This window comes from Condylura cristata, unplaced genomic scaffold (assembly GCF_000260355.1).
Source record: "Condylura cristata isolate star-nosed mole 26May11 unplaced genomic scaffold, ConCri1.0 scaffold00024, whole genome shotgun sequence".
NCBI lineage: Eukaryota > Metazoa > Chordata > Mammalia > Eulipotyphla > Talpidae > Condylura > Condylura cristata.
Genome location: NW_004567125.1, coordinates 10,754,351 through 10,777,486, shown reverse-complemented (window position 1 = coordinate 10,777,486; position 23,136 = coordinate 10,754,351). Strand labels below are relative to the sequence as shown.

At 42.9% G+C, this 23,136-nt stretch overlaps 1 protein-coding gene across 1 annotated transcript in view; it reads left to right on the top strand.

Annotated features, from left to right (window-relative positions):
* The first annotated feature begins 14,561 nt into the window (after window positions 1-14,561).
* Window positions 14,562-23,136, top strand: part of UCK2 (uridine-cytidine kinase 2) — a 61,765-nt gene continuing 53,190 nt past the window's right edge. The window contains exon 1 of the mRNA XM_004688412.2: window positions 14,562-14,859. Within this exon, the coding sequence (XP_004688469.1) occupies window positions 14,761-14,859 (99 nt within the window). The 5' untranslated portion in view covers window positions 14,562-14,760. The remainder of the gene's footprint in view (window positions 14,860-23,136) is intronic.

Here is a 23,136-nt window from a genome sequence, read left to right as displayed (position 1 = left end):
AATGATAGTTCTGAGACTTAACCCCTATACCATCAGGAAGGCCCCCCTTGCTTCTCCCCCCCCCCCATTCCTTTACACTCCTGCTATGAGTTAAATCATCTGGTATTTTTCTTCTTTCTGGCTTATTTCACTAAGTCCCTTCACATATTTCACATAGTCCCTTCTAATTTTATTTACTTGGTTCTACTCTCTCTTTTTGTTTTCCTGGTAAACTAGCCAGAAATTTGTCTATTTTATTTATCAAAAATCAGGCTCTTAAGGGGCCCTGCTTGGTGGAGCAAAGGGTTAAAGTACAGCACTATGAAGCAGTCCACAGCCACTGTAGCATGAGTTCGATCCCCAGACAGTGGTTACCCACATGGCACGGCAGACCTCTCCTGGCCCACACGCTGCTCCCCTCAACAGTGTATTTCAGTAGATCTGCCTGTTCTATTCCCCACTCTGTCTCTGGTGAATCCTCTTATTTCCTGTACCTCTGGTCTGTACTCCAGTTCTTGTAAGCATAAGTAAGTTTCATTCATCTTTTCTGTTGTTCAGTTTGATTTTTCTTGTTTAGTAGCATGTTGAATCTCTACATATTTGTGAATTTTTTACTTTTTTGTCATAGCTGATTTCTAGTCTCATACCATCATAGCCAGAAAGATGTTTCATGTAATTTTAGTCTCGAATTCATTGTGGTATAACATGATCGATACAGAAAATATTCTCTCTGCTCTTGAGAAGAATGGGTATGTGCTGTTGGATGGAATATTCTGTAAATTCATATTAAGTTCATCTGTTCTAATGTAGTTTAAGTTCAATATTTCTTTATCGATCATCTGTCAGGATGATATATCCATGGTTAAAAGTGGAGTGTTGAAGGCCCCTACTATCACTGTATTGCTGTCAGTTTTTCCCATCAGGTCTGTTAAAATTTGTCTTACATACTTACAGGTATCTATATTTGGGTGCATAAATATTAACATGTTATATAACTTCTTTTTGGATTTGGCCCTTTTATTATTACATAATGATCTTTTTCTCCTTATTACAGTCTTTGGCTTTATCTGATATAAGTTTAGCTTATCCCTATTTTATCTGATGTAAGTTTAGTTTTCCTTTTTTTCTCTGGGTTTCCATCTTCATAGAATACCTTTTTCCATCACTCCACCTTGAATCTGTGTGTGTTCTTAGAGTGAATCTTGTAGACAGCATTTGTCTCTTTTTCATTCACCCATTCTATATCATTTGTTTGGAGAATTTGGTCATTTACATTTCAAGTAATTATTGATAGTATGGAGTTACTATAACAAAATTTTACTTTGTTTTCTAGGGTGTTTTACAATTCATTTTGCTCCTTTATCTTGGTCTGTTGTGTTTTGTTGATTTTTTTTGCAAAGGAATCTTTAAACTTATGTTTTTGCTTTGTGGTTACTATGAGGCTTACATAAAGCACAAAGATATTTTATTTTTGAATCCTTTCCATTTAAATTATTTTCTTATAAAGTGCCAGTTTATATTACTACTTTTGTTAATTTTCTCTCCATTAATTAACTAGGTAGTTTACAACATCCTTATGTCAGAGGTTTTGCTTATAATTGCAGCTGTTCTCCAGTATTACTTTCCAAACTTTATGAAAGCCCTACATTTTTTGCAAGAGGTTTTCAGTTACACTTTATAAGCCATTTGGAATGAATTTACAAATAGACTAACTGGGAACAGAAAAATATGTTGTATGATGAGGGATATTCAATATCTAATTTTATAAATCATCGGTTCCCTTGTAAAGGCATCATCGGGCATCTTTTGCTTCTTAGTGCAATCTCTTAACATTAAGGCTTAGCTATAATGAAACCTTGATTAAAAAGAACCTTTGTAAGCATTTCACAGGGTTATGATGAATATGAGATGATGCATCTGAAGTACTTAGTATCTTTGTTCCTGGCACAGTAGAGTTGATTACCCAATCCTTTGTGTTACTACCATATACCAGACTATCACTTCACAGAATATTACAATTGCTTGTTTATGTGACTGTATTTCCAAATAGTATATAACTCCAATAAGGAGAAATGGTTTCTAGTTCATCTTTATACTTCTGATATATCACCCAACACAGTCTCGTATATGGGAAACATTCAAAACAGACCAATCTGGAAACAGAAGCTGAAAGTTCAAGCACTTAAGGATAGAGAGCTCTCCATTCCTCCGACAGATATTCTAGATGATCTTGGGGAACAGGGGCTGTCATGAAATGAAAGTGGCATCTGGGGGCCTTCCCTGATGGTGCAGTATGTTGAAGAGCAGCACTGCGAACCTACCTGCAGCCACTTCATGAGTTTGTTCCCCAGCCCTGGAGTTGACCCATACGGTGCAACAGGCCTTTCCTGCCTTGCCCACTGCTCCCTTCAGCAGTGTACTTCTTCGCTTTGTCTGTTCTGCTCCCCACTCTGTCTCTGGTGAATCCTCTCACCACCCCTGCACCTCTGGCCTGTACCCCAGTTCTGCATGCATAAATAAATAAATCTTTTAAAAAAAAACAGGCGTGGGCTCCTTTCACATATCACCATGGAGCCCACAACTACTTTGTTTTTGCTCTTTTCATCTCAAGTTAGACTTTTACAGGGAATAGTCTTCATTTACTTGTAAATAGAATATGAATCTCAGAAATACCTGGAAATAAATAAATTGTATGTGATTTCTTACTGAAAAAGAAGAGTTTGTCAGTGCTCTGCCCTCTGCCAGATCTGAGTGTTGTATTTACCAATTTCCAGCTGCCTGAGGTCTTCAGGCAACAGGACCTCTGCCACTCTAGTGAGGCCATCAGAGCCTATATTAGTTTGTTTTTTAAAAGATTTATTTATTTATGCATACAAGAACTGGGGTGTAGGCCAGAGGTGCAGGGGATGAGAGGTTTCACCAGAGACAGAGAGGGGACCAAAACAGGTGGATCTACTGATATACACAGTTGAAGGGAGCAGTGGGCAGGTGAGAAAGGAGAGGTCTGATGTGCCTTTTGTGGGTCAGTTCCCTGAGCTGGGATTGAACTCAGGCAGCAGTGGTGATAGCTCTGAGTCTTAATCCTTGTGCCACAAAAGAGATCCCCTCTAGTTTAAACTTTAAAAGCAATTTAGCAGGATGAATCACAGGCCTTTAAAGTATGCATACCTTGTGATCCAACAAGAGGAAAGAATCAGACAGAGGCATATTTAAGGATGGTTTCATATCTTTACCTAACTAAGAAAGCAAACTTCAAAATGTCAAAAAAAAAAAAAACTGGTTAAATAAATTACAACAGAGTTGTACAATGGAATCCTGCTCGGTATTAAAAATTATGGAAATTATATCAACTGTATTGAAAGCTTACAATATATTATATGACTATACTAGGTCATATGTATTAGGATTGGCTGCTTGGTACAATCTGTCAATTGTAGGAACCTGGCCAATGGGACTGGCTAAAAAAGACTGACCTCCTTTTAAATGCACACCTGCACATCTATACATCTATACACATTCTATTTTTGTGTGTGTGTGTGTGTATATATATATATATATATATATAGAGAGAGAGAGAGAGAGAGAACCTATTATAACATATAATGTGTACAAAACAATAACTTGTACTTTATTGTCAATGTTCTAGATCTTGCCTATGATGCTTATAATTTATTAAATATATAATAAATAAGAAAGGGTCAGTATGAGGGCCTCCTTGGTAGTCCAGGATTTAAAGAAACAGTGCAAGTTGCCAGCCACTACAACAATACCCAGCCAGGGAGCTGACCCGCATGGCCCAGCAGACCTTACCTGCCTCACCCGCTGCGCCCCCAGTAGATCTGCCTCTTCTGCTCCCCACTCTGTCTCTGGTGGATCCTGTCATCCCCTCACCTCTGCACTTCTGGCCTACACCCAAGTTCTTACATGTATAAATAAAAAAAAATTCAAATTAAGGTTTATAAGGGTTATGAATATTTCAAATCTGTGCAGTTGAAGCTCACTGAAATGATTAAAGGGGAAAAACATAATGTGTTACGCACTAAACTATTAATGGTAGTTATCTCTAACTGGAACTGTCAAGATGAGTGTTTATTTTCTTTTGCTCATTAAAAATATCTAATTTGTAATGCTATAGTACTTACATAATGGTGAAATAAAAGTCAAAACCATAAAATTTAATATTAAAAAATATTCAGCAATAACGACAGCAGTGAAAGCTTACTCTCTTAAATACACAAAAGACTATTGTCTGTGCTGGTCAATTATGTTGCTTTGTAGCAAATGCATTACACTGATTTGTGAGGCATTCTGTATGGAATACAGCCAAAACATTTCTGCAAACAGTGGATCGATTATATTGGATTTGACTCATTTCACCTATGTCAGGCGATCTTTGCACAATACTTGGAGGAAATGGCTGTTTCAAGTAACATATAAAGGAAGGAAGCAGTCCTTCAGCTACTAGGAAATAGAAAGCCATTTGGCAAATGTTCTCCTCAGTTGTAAGGTGTTTCTGATAGAGAGGTGCTTGAATGGCACCACTTTTTAGGGAAAGAGTTCTAATTGTTACTACTTTATTTAATTACTTCAAAGAACTGCTTTAAGGAACTTACTTAAATGTTCAAAGTTTCAAATCATTTCCCTAGTGCCACATGTTATTGCTTAGGTTTGTTCAAGTAGCTGTCTTTCTGAATTGTAAGCTCAATAGAATAGGAATGATATCAGACTTATTGGCACGTAACAAGAGCTTAATATTTAATAAAAGAATATATAAACAAATGAATGAGTATTATTCCCATTTACAGGTAAGAAATAAAGGACAGGGACAATGGAGATGGAACTTTAATGACAGAGAAGTGTATGTTAGAGTCAAGATCTCAGATTTTTTTAATCATGCATACAGAGCTGGGGTACAAGCCAGAGGTGCAGGTGCAGTGAGAGGATTCACCTGAGACAGCGTGGGGAGCAGACTGACAAAGTACACTGCTGAGAGGACCAGTGGGCCAGAAAGGGGAGGTCTGTTGCGCCATGTGGGTCACCTCTGGGGCGGGGATCAAATTGCCATGGAAGTAGCAGCCAGATCTCAGATGCTGTGCTTTAACCCGCTGTGCCATCAAGGGCCCAGATTTCAGATTTTGAAGTAAAATACTTGTTTGTAGTTCATACTAGCCAGTTTTAACAGATGAGATGAGATTGGGGTAAAGTCTTAAACGTTCCTGTAAGATGTAAGAGAGAAAAGGGGCAAATAAGCTAAAAGTTCATAATCATAAATTCAGAGTTGAGCAGGAACCTAGAACATCTAAAAATCAATGCTCTCATTAAACAGATGAGTAAGTTGAAGCCCATATAACCTAAATTTAGAGGGGCCATCACTCTTGAGTGATATTGCCAGAACTCAATCCAGAGCTTCTGACTTGCTGGTCACATTTTCTTTCCACCAAACTGGAAGAAGACTGGGCTCTCACGAGACTAAGTCTAGAAAGAGGGCAGAGACCGTCATCTGGATTTTTCAACATGGCAGTCCAGATTGCTCCTTCAGCTCTAACACCAGCAAAAAGTTGCGGTCATTAGGAATGACACTGTACCGAAAACAGCAAAGGAGAGTTCAACATTTGGAATACTGTATACAGCTTTGGCTCCAGAGCAGAGAGAAAGTATACTAAAGCTTAGCAGGGGGCTTCAGGAGGAAGGGAACCCAATGTAAGGGTGATAGGTGTAATGAATAGGATGAACACAATCTGGTGTTTCAGCCTGAGCTGTTGTAGAGCACTGTCATTGTTGAGACTGCATCTGTTCTCAGCATAGACTAAAACAAGGCCCTTCCACAAGCTAACCCCCGACATGATCATTAGACATTTTAGCCTGCATTGAATGAGCCAAGGCCGATGCAATGTAATAATTCCTATGGCCGTATTCACAAGAGTTTATTTGTTTTGTTTTTTCAAGCCCACTTGATCCCACTTATTTGTTTTGTTTTTTCAAGCACTGGATGGAGGGGACATACATGCCCAGTGTTCATTCCTCTGCTGACTCACACTTAGTTGTATGCCAAGCGTCCTGAGAACCAGTGCCCCCTTTACCATGGGCCTGCATTTCCTTCCAAATCCTGAATTCTCAGGGACCAGAAAACCTCCCCTTCACCCATATCTATCAATTTCTTAAGTCTTTTACTTATTCTCTTGGCATAAATAATAGTTTCATGCTTGCAAATATTTCCTGTATAAGTGTATCTTGATTTATAATAGCCATCATGGAAACTGAGGTACAGGCCAGAGATGCAGAAGGTGAGAGGATTCACCAAAGACAGAGTATGGAGCAGAGCAGCCAGACTGAAGTGCACCATTGAGGGGAGCAGCAGGTGAGACATGCACGGCCTGCTGCCCCACGTGTATAGCTCTCTGGCCCAGATCAAAGTCATGCTGCAGAGGCTGTGGATATCGGCATAGTGCTACAACTACAACCCCTTGCACCACCAGGGAGGGCCCCTAAACAGCATTTTAAACACTGGCATGTAATTCCTTCCTGCTCTGCAGCCACCACTGCAGCATGAGTTAGTTTGATCCCCGGCCAGGGAGCTGACCCACATGGCACAGCAGACCTGTCTTTCCCACTGCTCCCCTCAGCAGTCAATACACCTATTCTGTCTATTCCCCACTTTCTCTGGTGAACTGGTGAATCCTCTCGCCCACCCCCACAACACATACCTCTGGCCTGTGCTCCAGTTCTTATATACATAAATACATAAATCTTTAAAAAATTAAAATAAAAAAGTTAAATGCTGTTTGGTATAGTAGGTATAAAATAAATTATGTAAAAGAGGAGAGATGACACTAGCCCTGTAGATTAGTTAAGTGTTTGTGATAAAACCTTCAGTTTTGTTGGGTGATGCGAAACTCAGCTGGTTTACTTGAGTGGCTTTTTTTGTGGAGTTTGGTGAGAACAAATTTAGCTTGGACTTTTCTTGAACATGTAAAGAATTTTCTAATCCTTTGTTGTGATCAATGGCAGAAAAAAACGAAAGTTAGGGTTCACAGTTTTAGGTTTAGGCTACTTATATAACTGCTGATTTTGAAAAAAGGGACTTTTTTTAAAAAAGATTTATTTATGCATACAGAACTGGGGTACAGGCTAGAGGTGCAGGGGTGGTGAGAGGATTCACCATAGTCAGAGTGAGGAGCAAAATAGGCAAATCAACAAAGTACACTGCTGAGGAGAGCAGCGGGTGGGTCAGGAGGCGTTTCCATGCCATGTGGGTCACCTCTAGACAGGGATCGAACTTGTACTGAAGTGGCCGAGGCCAACTTCACAGTGCTGCGTTTTAACCTGCTGCCTCACCAGAGAGGGCCCGAAAAAATAAACTTTCTGTGGCCCCATTTTTCAGAGAATTGTGTAAAAGGATACACTGCTTACTGTACATAGTTTGGGCCAGATCTAGATCATTTAAAGCATAGGGTTTTCAAATATTAAACCAATTTTATATTTTTAAAATAAAACTTTGTTGTATTATTTTATTGTTTGCTGGACGCGGTTTGTTACAATTATGGTTTATGCTGGACATGGTTTGTTAAATTTTGGTTTAAAAGCTAGAAAGAACTGGTCTCCGGTGCAGCCCTTAATGCCAGGTCTCCACCAGACTTAACACCTACTCTCACTGCACTTCATTCTCTTGGAGAGTGTCATCCTAAACCAACCAGCCAGGAGTTTCCTAATCTGCAGAGCTGCCTGTTATACAGGGTAAAACCCCCTGCTTTCCCCTGAGGGAAGATGATGTCACCCAAAATAGCCTTTTCTTTTGCTGAAAGATGCCATCTACTTGCTAATAAGCTCATGCCTACAAATGCCCTCCATTTTGTGTATCCTTCCTAGCATATAGGTGAGATGTCCTCCAACTGGTGAATCTTCTCACAAAGCCAACTAGATCCTTAAATTTGTGATTTTTGTTCTTTAACAGTGTTTCAGATTTTTACATATTATGCTCATAGAGAGATTGCCTTATCATTCCATTCTTGTAATTTGTTGTCAGGTGTCATTGTTAAAGTGCTGTCTCTTCAAACGAGTGGTAAAATGCGCCAACTTATTCATCTCTAGTAAAATTTGGGTAATCTTGGTATTAACTCTCCTTTCAATGTCTGGTACAGGTATCAGAGCCTGGAACTTTTATTATGTTGTTTCATTTCATTGGAAAACTTCAATTTTATGAGAGGATTGCATTTCTGTAAGAGGAGCCAGACAACAGGGACACCAGTTGAATACTGGAGAGATGATGCTGTAGTTTTAGTCCAGGAAGGTCCCATGGAGAACAGAACAAAACCCACCAACCATCAGAAGCATTAGAAGTATAAAACAGAATCTAGAGTTGTTATAAGTCACCCCCAGCCAAGGACTGTATGTTATGGGATTAAGAAGACAGGTCCACACCGAGGAGATAAAAGACTCTTCTTATTATCAACAACTTTGTGTTTTGGGTGTTTTTCTGAAAAGATTTATTTATATATAGAGGAACTGGAATGTGGGCCAGAGGTACAGGGGGTGAGAAGATTCACTAGAGAGAGTGGAGAGCAGAGGAGGTGGGTTTACTAGAACACACTGCTGAGGGGAGCAGCAGGCAAGACAGGAGAGGTCTGCTGCGCCATGTGGGTCACCTCCCTGGCTGGGAATTGAACTCAGGCCTTAGTGATGATAGCACTGAAACTTAACCAGTAGGCCACTAGGGAGGCCCTGATTGTCAACAGCTTTGACTGGCATCTATTTTGCAGCGGCTTCCACTCAGTCTTCCTTGTCACTCTCCTCCACTCAGGTCAGGCTCTGTCCCAGGCTTTCCCAGTTCCCTTCCTGTTTTCTCTCACAGCCGTTTCCCTTATTACAATCTTGTTTAATGGGTAGTCAAATGGGCACTGGTACTAGCTCCACCAACTGCCTAGCAGAGGACGATGTCCCGTTTGGAAAATGAGATGTAGCACAAGAGAACAGTTTATTGTCTAAAGAGCTCACTGATGGCAGTTGGGGGGAAAATCTCCATGGAGAAGAATGCTGTTGTGGGTGAAATTTTCAAGCCTTCAAGACATAGGGCAATAAGCCTACAGACAGTGGAGTTGGGCGGCTACTGTGTGTAGTGGTACTCTGCATTTGGCAAGTGCTCACCCTTAAGTGCAGAGGCAGAGATCCTCCGTGGTAACTGATAGAGCAGCCCTGATCTCTTGCAGTTGAGCAACAGGTTGAAGATCTAATTGCTGGAGTTGTAGAGCTCCACTGTTGTTTGAATTAGTCAGTCCAGGCAGGAATGCTAGATTAGGGCTTTGGTGATAAAAATCTGAGATCCTAAAATGAGTAGGGTCATCTGGATGGTTGTCTGTGAGGAAATTGCCTCTGAGTCCACTTCGCCTCTCGCTTTATCTGCTTATAGAGGGGTCCACATGCCCTAATAAGAACTGTCTGCTGTACTGCAGACAGGTGCCATCTTATGAGTGTGCCCTCACCCCCTCTCCCCCTACCTCCTCTCCCAGCTACCAGACTGGGCCAAGTAACTGATATTCAAAATTCTACTATTGTACATAGTTGTTTTAATTTTTTTTTTAAGATTTATTTATGCATACAGAGCTGGGGTACAGGCCAGAGGTGGAAGGGCAGTGAGAGGATTCACCAGAGACAGAGTTGGGAGCAGAACAGGTGGACTGACTGAATACACTGCTGAGGGGAGCAGCAGGCGGGTCAGGAGAGGTCTGCTGGGCCATGTGGTCACCTCCGGGGCAGGCGGGGATCCAACTCATGCTGAAGTGGTTTTAACTTCTTAGTGCTGTGCTTTAACCCGCTGCGCCACCAGGGAGGGCCCAGTTTTTCTAATTTCTAACAATATCTCTGAAAGTGATTCTGTCATTGAAGCCTTAGTCCTCCTTGCCATGAGAAACAGAAGTAATTTCATTTCAAAGGTGAAATGAACTAATTTTCTCTCCTAATGACCTGGGTAAAGTTCACATCAAGAAACCAAAATGACTCTTCAGAGCATATCACTTTTCAGCAATCTACCACTTTAACCCTGAACCATCTGCTGATCTCATTTATGGTTTAGACCAATTGGCACTCAGCCCATCGTTGCCAGGAGAGTCCAATCTGCCATCCTCTGCCACCAGTCAAAATACAAACCACCAGACTGGGTGTAATCAGCCCTCTGAGGCAGAGGTCATCAGCTGCACTGTCCTGTGTCTGTTTTTGACAATCATCAGGGCTGTGACATGACCACACAATCACTCCTTTCTTTTAAAAGATTTTATTTTATTTATTTATGTGTATAGAGTTGGGGTGTAGGACAGAAGTGCGGTGTTGGGGGTTGTGAGAGGATCCACCAGAGATAGTGGGGAGCAGTACAGGCATATGTACTGAAATATACTGTGGGGAGCAATGGGGGAGACAGAGGTCTGCTGTGCCCTGTGAGTTACCTGAGGGGGGGCCAGCTTCATTAGTGCTGAGACTTTAACCCTTTGTGCAATAGGGATTCCCCTGGAGACCTATCTTTTAGAAGTTTTATTGAACTATAATTCACCTACCCCAAATTCACTGATTTAAATTGTACAAGTCAATGGTTTTTAAGAAGTAAGATTTCCAACAAAGTTGTGCAAGCAGCATGACAATCAGCATTTGAACATTTCCTTTAACCTGAGCCTATAAACAGTCAGCACCCTCTTTTATAAACACCCTCTTTTCCCACCCTGTTAACTTCCCTAGCTCTAGGCAATCACTAATTTTCTTTGGCTTTATAAATTTTTCCCATTCTGGACATTATCTTTTATCTTTACCTTAATGTCCTGGAGGTTAGGGGTTCTTACCTTTTGGGAGTTTAACTCCTAAATGCTGAATTTCACAGATCAGAGCTGTGACAGAAACTGGAGGGAGAGGGTTACCTGGCACAGTTGGGACTCTACCAAGAGTTATTATTTTCACAACCATCCTCCAAGTTTACTGTCGTTGAACAGGTGAAGAATCTGTGATTTATAGAAATTGTAACAAAGGTTACAAAATTAGTAGAGCAAGGATGGAAACCTCACTTCTTTGACCAGAGAGCCATTGTTTTCTTTTCACCAGAGCATCAGATTTAGCTGGCTGGGCTCTCCCCATTGCGCCCCGAGTCTGGCTTCACTAGTTTTGGCTACACAATTCACATTCCAGCTGCTGCTAGCCTGAGACTGCTGTATCATGCTGTCTGTCAGTATTTGAGAAGGTGATTAAGATCACAGAGATAGATGCTTTAGAAAAATCACCTGGTCATCTTCAGAGCTGTTACATCTGTCAAAGCAGTCGCTGATTGATGAAGGGCAGAAAGTAGTTAAAAAGACCATAGAGAGAACCAAAATGCTCGAGTCCTGAACTGTGATAACATATTTTTCTGTTGGGGGGAATGTGATAAGCAGTAAGAGAATTAACTGGGGGGCCTGAAGCACCTGGAGATGGAGCTTGTTAGTTGGAGGCAAAGTGTAATGTCCTTTGTCTGGCTGGAACTATAGTCCCTTAAGGAGAGAGGGCAGGCAGAGGACTGTCAACAGCAGTTCTCTTGTTCTGGGCCGACAGCTGCGCTCACATCCTCACGCTGGCTGATTGCATTCCCCAGTGTTAACCAGGGAACGCAATGCTTCATGACACTGGATCTGTACGCACACATACAAATGATCAAAGATCGACACTGTGAATATAGATCTCTTTGCCTCTAACTGGATTTTATTAATATAAAGTGGTTGGGGTTTTTATTAGTGGGCAGGAAGGAGGGAGTGCTGGATATCACTTAACCACAGAATCTGCAGTGTAGCTGCCTACAGTAGGCTCTAAGGTGACTTGAACACGCTAGTGAGGAGATTCAGTGACTGGGCTCCCAGGAGAGGATGACACAGCACAGGGAGACGCAGATGGCCTGGCTTGCTTCATAGAGAGCAGAGCTGCGGAAGTCCTTTGAGGTCACCTATGCTCAGAGTGCTGGACTGCAAGGGGCATGTGTGACTTTCTTATGTGTGGGTAGGTAGGCCAGCCCCGGGGGCAGGAAAGCAGAACAGTAGTGAAAACAGCATAGAGTACACCAGGAGGTCCTCTGCTGACTGGGCCTTATGTGTGTCGATGGTTTTTTTTTTTTCTCAGAGCCCTTTTATGTATTTTCATGCCTGCAAAGAGGTCACATTACTATTAAACTAGGTGCAGATGAATATATTGAATTAGTATCAGAAGCTAATAGACACAACCCAGGGACTAGACCTAGAGAGTTACTTGGGATGCCAGCAAAGAAAACATACAGACATGAGAGTAGTAGCCACATTATCACAGCCTAGAAAATACCTCCTTTCTTTCCAGAAAGTTAGAAAGGAAATTTACTTGACAGTACTTTCTTACTCCTCTGTATCTGTTCATTTGTTCATTCATTCATTCAACAAACACAAATTGAATCTTTCTGTTTGCCAGTCAGTAGCTCCGTGGATCTCTCTGGAATATAGAAACACAGTGTCTGTTACTCCTCAACAAATATTTATTAAGGACCTTTCATGTGCCAGGAACTGTTCTAGATGCAGAGGATATAGTAATTTTTAAAAACGCAATAAATGTGTAAACCTGAGCAAGTCACAACTAGCAAAGCAAAGGGAAACAAATATTGTACTAAAATGTGACGGCTGGTGGGATGGGTAATGACAAGTGTAACTATAATACAAGGTCAGTGGTAGAATCTACAGTGGTAGGAATATAATTGTTTACTATGAAATCTTTCAACTTTATATTTGAAAAATATTTTTAAAAATATTTATGCATACAAGAGGTGTAGGCTAGAGGTGGAGGGGGTGAGTGGATTCACCAGAGACAGTGAGGAGCAGAACAGACAGATCTATGAGGTACACTGATGAGGGGAGCTGGGGGTGAAACTGGAGAGGTCTGCTGCTCCATGCAGGTCATCACCCAGGCCTGGTATCCAACTTGTGCTTCAGTGGCTGTGATAGCTTCATAGTGCTGAGACTGAACCCCTTGTGTTCCCAGGGAGGCCCTTTGAAAATTTTTATGATAAAATATCTGGGAGAAAGGTTATGGGAATGATAAGGAAAGCAAGGACTTGGGGAAAGTTCCTGGAGGTTGTGACTTTCTTCCCTTAGGAACCTTTTATTCCCTTTGTTGTCCAGACTCCAAAAGGCTTCATCTTGGCCTATAAGGAGACCTGCAAAAGTCCTTGAAGACTATTAGATCTCTCTACTGAAGGACAGTCTTTTGGAAGAAAAGGCAGAATCATCACCATTGGCTACAAGCTACCCAGCCACAGCCCTCTGGCAGGGCTTCCTCCTCCTAGCTCACCACTGCCAAAGGTGTGGCCTCTGGTTGCCACGTGGCTGCTCTGCATCTCAGTGTCTTGTCTGAGTTTCTGGGCAGTCAGGTTTTAGATGGGGACCTGAAATGTGTCAAAAATGAAGAGAACATTTGCGTTTTCTGATACTGTTAGTTATCTTTGTCATCCCTCTCCATTGTGCGCCCCCCCCCCCAGTAACTCTGAATTTAGATAGCTGTTGTTTTAAAAGAATGCAGTTAGCTTCAGCTCTCTTTTAGATAGCTGGCCCTCCATCAACTTATGGATACTAGTCTCTGGTTCACAGGAGCAGACGCTGAAAGTTACAAGTCTATTCCTCCCACCCCAAAAAGCTTCCTTCTGTTTCAGCCCTTGAAGACCCTATTCTTTTTAAACATTTTTGTAGGGAATTACACTGTCCTACGGACTATTACACGAGGACTCCATCTAATGTTCACACATCAGAACATAATTGTCATCACTATTCCCATTTAATTGATGGGAACTCTGAGGCACAGGGAGGATAAGTAACTGGCTGGTTGATAGGATTGCAGGACTTAATTGCTGAGCTGCAGGCTGCAGTGAATCACCCGTTCAAACACCTTTCTAACTCAGTAACTAAATGGCTGATCTCTGAAAACTCGATTAAAACTCAGTCCAATTAAAGCCATTAGTGGACCAAAAATCGCAGTATTTTTAATGTTTCCACAAGCGCTAACTCTATAGGAATTCCACTATTGGAGATTTCAAATTGTGATTTGCAAGGGCACCATTCAGATAAGCTTCTCAAATTACCCTTCTCTCTGGAGGACTCCAGGGAGTTGCCGTTTAAGGGGGATGGTTTTGGGGGTTTCCAAGAGGAAATATTTAAAAACAGACTCACATTATTTTTGGCAAACTGGAATGGAGGGGATCATTTTCAGAAAACACTAGTTTTCAGCCTGTATAATGGGTAAATGACATGAATTGTTTTATCCTATTGTGCGTTCCAAAATAGGGGCATTACCTACATTGTGAGATCTGCCCTTCTAGTTTATGATCCCTTTTGAAGTAGGAGGTCGCCCACCAAATTCAAACGCAGGGCGCGCATCTCTTTCCCAGTCTCGTTCCGCCTCAGGTGGTCAGGAAAGGGTTAAACAGGCGGGTGGGGAGGAGGATCCGGCTCACACCTTTCCCGGAGCCCCGCGGCGGCGGTGGCCTGGGAGGGGCGGAGGCTGGAGCCCGACGCCTCGCCGCCTGCGCCTGAGCGAATCGCAGCGCGCTGCCCGCCGGATTGGAGCGGCAGCATCACGCTGACCTCCGCCTGGGATGTAAAGCGGCCGGGCTGCTGCGGGCGGAGAAGGTACTGGCCGCCTCCGGGAAACCAGCCCAGCAATAGCTCCGAGCCGCAGCCTCACCCGGCAGCGCCCGGCGGGCAGCGAGGGAGCCCGAGGCGCGCGGGCGGGAGCCGTTCGAACCCGCGGCGGGAGGAGGGCGCGCGAGCCATGGCCGGGGACAGCGAGCAGACACTGCAGAGCCATCAGCAGCCCAGCGGCGGCGAGCCCTTCCTGATCGGAGTCAGCGGGGGCACGGCCAGCGGCAAGGTAGGGCGGGCGGCGGGACCCGGTGTTCCTCCAGCCGGGCCCGGGGCGCACGGGGCCGAGGCCGCGGGCCGTGGCAGTTGCTGCAGCCACCGCGTGGCCCGCGCGCTTCGGCTCTTGGCCGCGCTCCTGCGCGGTCTCATCCGCGCGGTCTCATCCGCGCGGTCTCCGGCGCGGCGGCGAGGACGCGGGCTACTGAGGATCCTGGGGTTCGCCGGCCGCGATCGCGGGGCCGGCGTGCTCCGTCTCGCCTCTTTCCCAGGCGGCCTTAACTCGTGGCCGGGGTCCTATGGGGGAGGGGCAGAGAAAGCGGATGCTTATTGTTTTACAAGTCTGTGGGGTAGCGGGTGGAGGAGGCTTCTGGCGGGGTTCCCAACTAGCCCCCGGTGCACCCCCTCCCTCGGCCCTGCCTGGATGTGCCGGCCCTGCGGTGCGGCCCGTGTGCCAAGGGCGGAGCGAGCCGGGAAGCAGCCCGCGAGAATGCTCGAGGCGGCGTCCGGGGAAGGGGAGCCCCGTTCGGGCTGGACGCGGAGGCTGGGGATTGGAGGGGTTTCCGGGTGAAACCCTTGGAGCCCAATAGATATCGTGACATCAATGAAATAAGAGCCGCCGCTTCTGTCCTTTTTTTTTTTTTTTTTTAATGATTATAGAGGAAACGTCGCCTCAATGAGAAAGTTAGGTCCATGCGCCTTGATGTCTGGGCGAACATGATTTGGATCCCTGGAGGGGGGTTATCTTGGGCGCCCGAGTCCCCCAGGACTGCTTTCTTTGTTTTATTGGCAAGACTTAGAGAGACGAGGAGACTGATCTCCTAGCTTTACCCTTGGCTTTTCTGCAGGTGAAGAAGGGTGGAGCCCTCCCAGATGTTTCTGTCTTTGCTCCCCTAACTGTCTTGTAGATGTGAGTAATTGTTTCCTCTGCCGCTCAGACTCTTTCACTTCTTATGGCGCCCCAGGCCCCTAAAGGGGGGCCTGCGGGAGATGTGTTCGGCGAGTCCGGCTGGGTGCGGCGAGATGCCGCCTCCCGGGGCCGGGAAGAAGGAGCTGGGAGGCTGGTTGGCGCCATGAGAAGCTACCACGAGGTTTGCGCTCCAGCGACTCCTCGGTGGCCCCTCCTCCATTTTGGTTTTACATTTTCTCTCCGGATCTGGACTGCCTTGACGCGGGAGCCCAGAGCCTGCAGTGGCGCTGGGGAACTTATTGATTGATTAAGTTTTCGTGGTCCCACGCTCACTGGGCTAGGAATCCGTATCTACTTAATATTCAGGTCCCGGAAGTTTGTGTTGCATTTGCTACTACTGAATGCATTTTTTTTTTGATGAAAAAAAAAATCTGTTCTTTACTAGCACGATTACTAGTAATGGAAAACAAAACCAGAATCTCAGCTCTTTCAGTAAGCTTTACTTGGCCGGTTAAAATTATTCGTCTTTCTTCTTTCCATACCATATTTCTATTGCGTGAGGCGTTTTTGGTTCGTGGTTTTATTCCCAGCGTTTTTAACAACTATGCTTGGTCCACAGTTAGGGCCCAAACAGCAACCCGAGGTCCAGTTCTCTTGGGGTGAGGGTGAGTTAAAGTGGCTGTTGAGTGTAGGCTTCGAAACAAAATGATCTTGGTAATTATAAAAAATAAGAATAATTTAATCACTAAATTATTTAGTGGGAACTGAGTCTCTCCTGTTTCCATGTCCCTCAATCATCACCTGCTCTCAGCTGATAATCAGTAAAGTTGTAAGCGTTAGATAACTTGTCAAGTGGGACCCAGTTGTGAGCCGTGACTGCAGGAGAACGATTGTAGAAAGAGCTTCTAAGAGTCTTTTTTTATTTATTTGTTTTCAATACATGTACATTTGGGGTAGCGATGATCCTTTGTCATTATTGAAAATTATTTTATACATTTTGTTTGTTTGTTTTTAAAAAGTCTAAGGGCTCATTGGGCTTAGAATTACATACTGTCACCAGTTTGCTGCAGTTCTACCTTGATTATATTATTCAGCAGATCTTAGTGCTTTCCTCTAAGGAATTTGCAGATTTCTTTAAGGTTGACCAGCAGCAACCAACAGGAGTTTCTTTGGAAGTCTCAGGTTTGAACGTAGTGCAGGAGGGTCTGGAAGCAGATTTAACACTCTGCCCTCTGGGTGTTAGAGGAATTTGGGAGAAGGCATAGGACTAACGAACATCAAAAACAATTTTAAATTAGAGGCTGCAGAGCCTCTGGAGTGGAGGGTGTAGCCTTATCTCTGAGGACGAGAATAATGTATTCAGAGCATACATTCAGAGAGGGAGCCAAGACTAGACTGGTATTGCTTCCACCCTGCAGATTCTCAGTAATTGACTAGGCCTTTCCCAGAGAGGACGGGCTTGCACCTTCAACTGGAAAGGGACGGCTTGGAAATGGCTATAGAATGGTTTCAGAGGAAATGGAAATGCAGATGGCTTTGTGCTGGGTGACCCAGCTGTGTGACTGGATTGTTCTTTCTCCCCCAGCCCTGTTTGAGAAAAGCAACTCCCTGTTTTGCTTCTGTTGAGGACTGGACCTCATCTCAGTGATGCAGCTGGCCCAGTACAAGTATTTTATCTCAGATTATTTAGATTATAAAGGCAAAAAATGTTTGCAGTCCATATATTGCATTTTTGAAAGCTGGTTTTACAAAGGAAGTTGAGTTAGAACATGACAGTAAGCTTTGCTAGGCTGACCTGGCAAACCACTGTTATAAATTTTGTCTGAAAGTTGTGGTAGGTTGAGAAAGTAATTCAGATCTACGTCACAAACCAGATTCATGTGTTTCCTTGGAAGGGACAGGTCTAGAAAGGAAGTGGGGGAAGGAGCAGCTTCAGACTTCTTGGCCTGCATCTATACTCATGTCTCTGTTGTCGACCCTGTAACTTCTTCCTTGGTGTCTCAAGCTGCTCCTTCATACTGCCATGGGGCCTGCTCTCTTAAGCTCTCTTTTGTCACTTTCCTTTTTAGAAATCTTGGGTCACTCCCCATTACTCACTGCAGATCTGATGTTTGAGCAGAGAGCACTTATCCCCTCCTACCCCCATGTGGCCCCAGACTGTTTTTTCACTCTTAGAGCCCCCTTACACCCCATTGCAGCCCAACACTCCTTAGGGAACTTGCTTGCACACGGTTGTTACTAGTTTGCCTCTTGGAGTAGCCTCTAGCCCCTGTAAAGTTCTCTTCTGCTAATATTTCCTGTAGGGGACTTTGGTATCTGTTATCTTAATCAGATTTATTTTTTGGTCTCTAATGCTTTCAAGTTTCACATATTTTGCCTGCCTTGTGGATAGTGCTTGGCTGCTTCTCTAAGTTCTAAAGAGCATCTCACTTATTTGTGTTTGAATATATCAGCAGTGTTTGATGTAGCGTCTGTATTTGGAGTTTGTTGCATTGAATTAGGCAGATCCTAATTTATAACTATCCTTTAAGTTTTTGTAATTCAGAAGACTATTTGAACTAGGATTTGAAGCCACAATTAAAATTAGATTTAACTGTCACTCATGTTGCCATGAGTGCCCCAAATAAGAAGCTCCCCCCAACCCAATACACTAGTATTGTTTATTCAGAACCTAGCATTTATTAAGCATGCATCTGATAGATATGTTCTCAAAACCTATTGTTGTACAGAACAATGTTGTAGGTGCTTGAAGTAGAGGAGAATTCAGGATATATGGATTTAGGAGATAAAGGCTCTGTCAATATTTTATAACCTTCTTACATAGTTTCATCATAAAAGCTTTTGTGTATTGCTTCCCTTTGAAGTTAGGTGGGAATCCTTCTAGGTGGTGGGTAACAGAAGATGAGGCCGGGTGGCGTGAGCTAGCTAGCTAGCCAGCCAGTGACAGACTGTGCATTGGAATCCAGATTTTTCTTTTTTCTGAATCTATACTGGTTTAGTACTTTCTCCATAAGCAGCAGCCAGTCCTCACAGTACTTTTGGGCAGGTCGGTCTGACTGGGCATGAGTAATTCAGACCACGAGGAAATTGCAGTCCCTTCTGAGGTGTGTGCTGTCACCTCAGTTCAGCTTGGCCGTGAGTCAGCCCCTGCTTTTGGAGCCTTCTGGAATGTGCTCTGGACCTGGGTCTTCTTGGCTCCTATTGCCTTGTTCTTGGAACCTCGCAACTATCTCCATCTGACCAGCTCCCTCATGGCACGCCCTCCTTAGTTCAGACGCTCTCCTAACCTGGGACTGGCTTGATCCTTCTGCTCAGGTTGTTCTGTTTTTTTCACCCCTCAGAACTGGCACCGTATTCTTTCTGCCTGAGAACCCAAGCTGTGTGGCCATCAAAGTCAGGTGGGATTTGCCCTGCCCACCTCTTGTCCCTCATACTGCTGGCTCTCTGATCTAGACTCACTGCTGCTAGAATCTGCCCGTTATTCTCTGCCCAGAATTGCCTCGTCCATTGAGTCGGCTCCCAGCACAGTGGCTAGCAGAAGGGACAGGAGCCCTGCAGCCCCTGGCCTGCTGGCTGCTGCCTTACCTCTGGCTGTGCTGTGGTCAGCAGCCTCCTTTCTTCCTTGAGTGCATTTAAAAGTTTGGTTCCTGATGCTCACTCTGTGGTCTCTAAGTCCAGCTCTCTGTAGTCGTTGCTCAGGTCTTTTTGCCTAATGCCAGCATTTCAAGTCATGCTTTGATAAGGCGGAGTGTTTGCCTGCTGAAGACTTGACCTTTCGCTAGTGGCCCCTGAGAAGGTGCTGTTGGAACTGCCCAAGGTTTCCAAGTATGTCTCAGTGTTTTAAATCAATGAAAAAAGTTCTCATTGATCATTTTTATCTTTAAGTTGCTTTGTCATTAAAGCATTTGATCATCTCTTTCGTGTGTCAAGTGTATGTATATATAAATTAAGTATAATCCATATGTAGTTAAAACACAAAAATAGATATTATAATGATACCTAAACACTTAATTGTGGCTTCTTTAGTGGCATATAAAAAACTCAATTCTCTCTTTTTTTTTTTTAGACTTGATTCTTACAAAGGTTTGTGTGTGTGTGTGTGTGACAATGAAGAATGTTTTATCTTTGAATATCTTTTCTAATGTAATGCATGGTAAAACAAAGCTGAAGGTTTGGCCTAAGTTTAGTCTTTGAACCTTGATTTACTGATCACTAGATTTAAGAGTTAACCCACAAAAAGCTCTCTCTACAAGAAACTCATCATTTGCAGTGTTTTGACAAATCATACTCCCATCCCCCAATTATGCAGAAGCTTTTGTTAAAAACCAGCTAGAAAATTTTCATGTTCTCTATTGTCCATCTGTTGTTTTTTGCAAACCAAGGTGCTCCACTTTTAAAGTTTAACTAGTAGATTCAAACCCACTGAAAATCCTTCTTTGGAGTATTTAAAAATAGGTTAAAATTTTCTGTTTATAAGTGTTTACAAGTTGCTAGGTATGCAGTTTTCCAAAAAAGTTACTTAACAATAGACGCAGTTTCAAATATCTTTGTGTTGATTTTTAATACATGTATTTTCTTTCAATTCAACACAAACAGAAAGTCAAAACATTATTTTTGAAAGGGAAATTTAACCACAGTGTTTATATGAAAATAAAAAGGAAAAGAAGATGTTCAGAAAGACCAAATAATAAAATGTGTAATAGTTTTCAAAAAAAGACTAGTCAGTTTTCTGTCATGAAAGAGTTAGTGTGACATGAGACATCACTCAGAGAAATCAAAGAATTTATATAAGTGTCACCAGTAGATTATTAACACAACCTGGAGAGTATAAAGACTCACACGTTGAACTTTCAGGTTTCTCAGAAACAGTAATTTTAATTAGCTGTGGGGACATTGGTTATAAAAGGAATTGGGTATGCTTTGAGAATATTGAATGGTGATGAAGAGAGTAAACGTTCTAAAAAAGAAGTTATATACATTGCCACCTGAATATTAAAAATGATCTTTCCGTGCCTATATAAGTATTTTAAAGATTTATTAATTTATTTATGCGTATAAGAACTAGGATACAGGCCAGAGGTGCAGAGGTGAGAGGATTCACCAGAGTCAGAGTGGGGAGCAGAACAGGCAGAGCCACTGAAACACACTGCTGAGGGGAGCAGCAGGTGAGATAGGAGAGGTCTGCTGCGTCTTGTGGGTCAGCTCCCTGGCCGGGGATCAAATTTGTGCAGCGGTGGCTGAGGACAACTTCACAGTGCTGTGCTTTAACACGTTGCACCCCTGGGGAGGGTGCTTATATTTAAAAAACAGTTATTTTCACCTTTCATTGGGTTAATCCCAATGAAACTGCAGAACATGTCAGTAACTCTGATGCTCCCATATTTCCTGTGGCGTCTTGAGCACCTCAGGAAACCGGTGTCATGTCCTGAGTGGTCCCACACTCTTTGGTAGGCTATTAATTTTCATAATAATAATGACGAAGGGTTCTGCTATCTGCCTCTGTGCCTTGGACATTACTGTAGGGTTTTTATAAGAATTTTGACTGGTATGTACATGCTGGAAGCATAAGAACTTAGTGTGTGTAGTTACAGTAGAGTTGTGCTTTAGTGCTTTATTTGGTATGTAAGTATGCTCTCTTGATCCAGTATTTTGGCCATATATATATTTTTTTTTAAAGATTTATCTATTTATGCATAAAAGGGCTGGGGTTTAGGCCAGAGGTATGAGAGGTGGAGGGGGATGTGTGTGAAAGGATTCACCAGAGACAAAGTGGGGAGCAGAACAGGTGGAATAACTGAACTATAATACCGAGGGGAATAGTGAGCAAGACGGGAGAGTCTAACTGATGCGCCATGTGGGACAGCTCCCTGGCTGGGAATGGAACTGATGCTGCAGTGGCTGCGGATTGCTTCACAGTGCTTGCATCACCAGGGAGGCCCCTATATTTTTTCATCACCAGGGAGGCCCCTATATTTTTTCATATATGAATGGGTCCATTGACATATCCCAGTACAAAGCCTCTGCTCTTGCCAGTCCTTTAGGAAATTCAGAGTTTTGCAGGTGTCAAGGGTTGTCTCCTTGTTGGGGAATTGTACTCTGGCCTCCATAGGATGGCAGTCTCTCTCAGGCTAGAAAGAGCTTGGAAGAGAGTTGGGGGTGGGTCGGAGGCACAGTGCTGATCGGTGATTTTGAACGTGATCCTCAAACATTTTTGTATCTTTAAATGCTTAGGGAATCATCCCTTTGCATATTTTGACATCAGAGTTTTTCATTATATATAAGATAGAGTTGCAAAAGATGTATAGTTACTGATATATTGTAAATGTTGATATTTTAAAAGAATTGTTTCACTTTTTTTTTTTTAAGATTTATTTATTTACAGAACTTGGATACAGACCAGAAGTGTGGTGGAGAGAGAGGATTCACTAGAGGCAAAGTGGGGAGTAGAACAGGCTGATCGACGAAGTACACTGCTGAGGGGAGCAGGGTCAGGAGAGGCCTGGCGGGCCAGGCAGGTCACCTCCGGGTCAGGCGGGGATCAAACTCATGCTGAAGTGGCTTTAGCTTCTTAGTGTTGTGCTTTAACCCCCTACGCCACCAGGGAGGGCCAAGAATTGTTTCACTTTTAAATGAATCTGGTAGGCTCTACATATTGTAATAATTTGACCTGTCATCAGCCATTTATAGATACATGATTAAGTTCTTCAGTCAGAAATGTTCATTTTTCCTTTTTTTCTTCTTGAAGTCATACTTGAATTCCACTTCCCTCTTCAAAATGTTAATCTCATATTTTTGTGCATGACAAAATCTTTTATTGATCATTTATCCTGTTTCTGCTGCAGAAATACAGTCATTGGAATGATTTGATTTCCTGTTCCTACAAGTCTCTTTAGTGTTAAGTTCTTTTGGATTGCATAACTACTGTCATTAGCATCAATTAATCAAAAACAAGCAGATGTACACTTGTGATAAGTAATTAAGCATGAAAGGTAGAATTTTGTTGGGAAGCAGCTTGATGAGATAGAGGGAGCTCTTCCCCCATTTCATGTGTTAGTGGATCATTGCTACTTAATGCTACAATAAGATTTTTGGCTTACATAGATGTAAACTATTGACTTAAGTAGATAGGGGAGGAGGGACTTTCATTATATTAGGGTCACTGTTTTTATCTTTCAAATGATATGATAAATTGTTATGAATCTGCTACCTTACCACTTGCCTCCTATCTTGTTGAAAAAAGAACATTAGAAACCTCTAGACTTGTGAAAGGATTTGTTATCTAGTCATTAATTAATAAGTACTTCATGTTTTAGTACAGCATTAGTTATTTCAAATTATCCCTCTGGCCTCTGATAGGAAACTAGGGTTCTAGATTAGCTT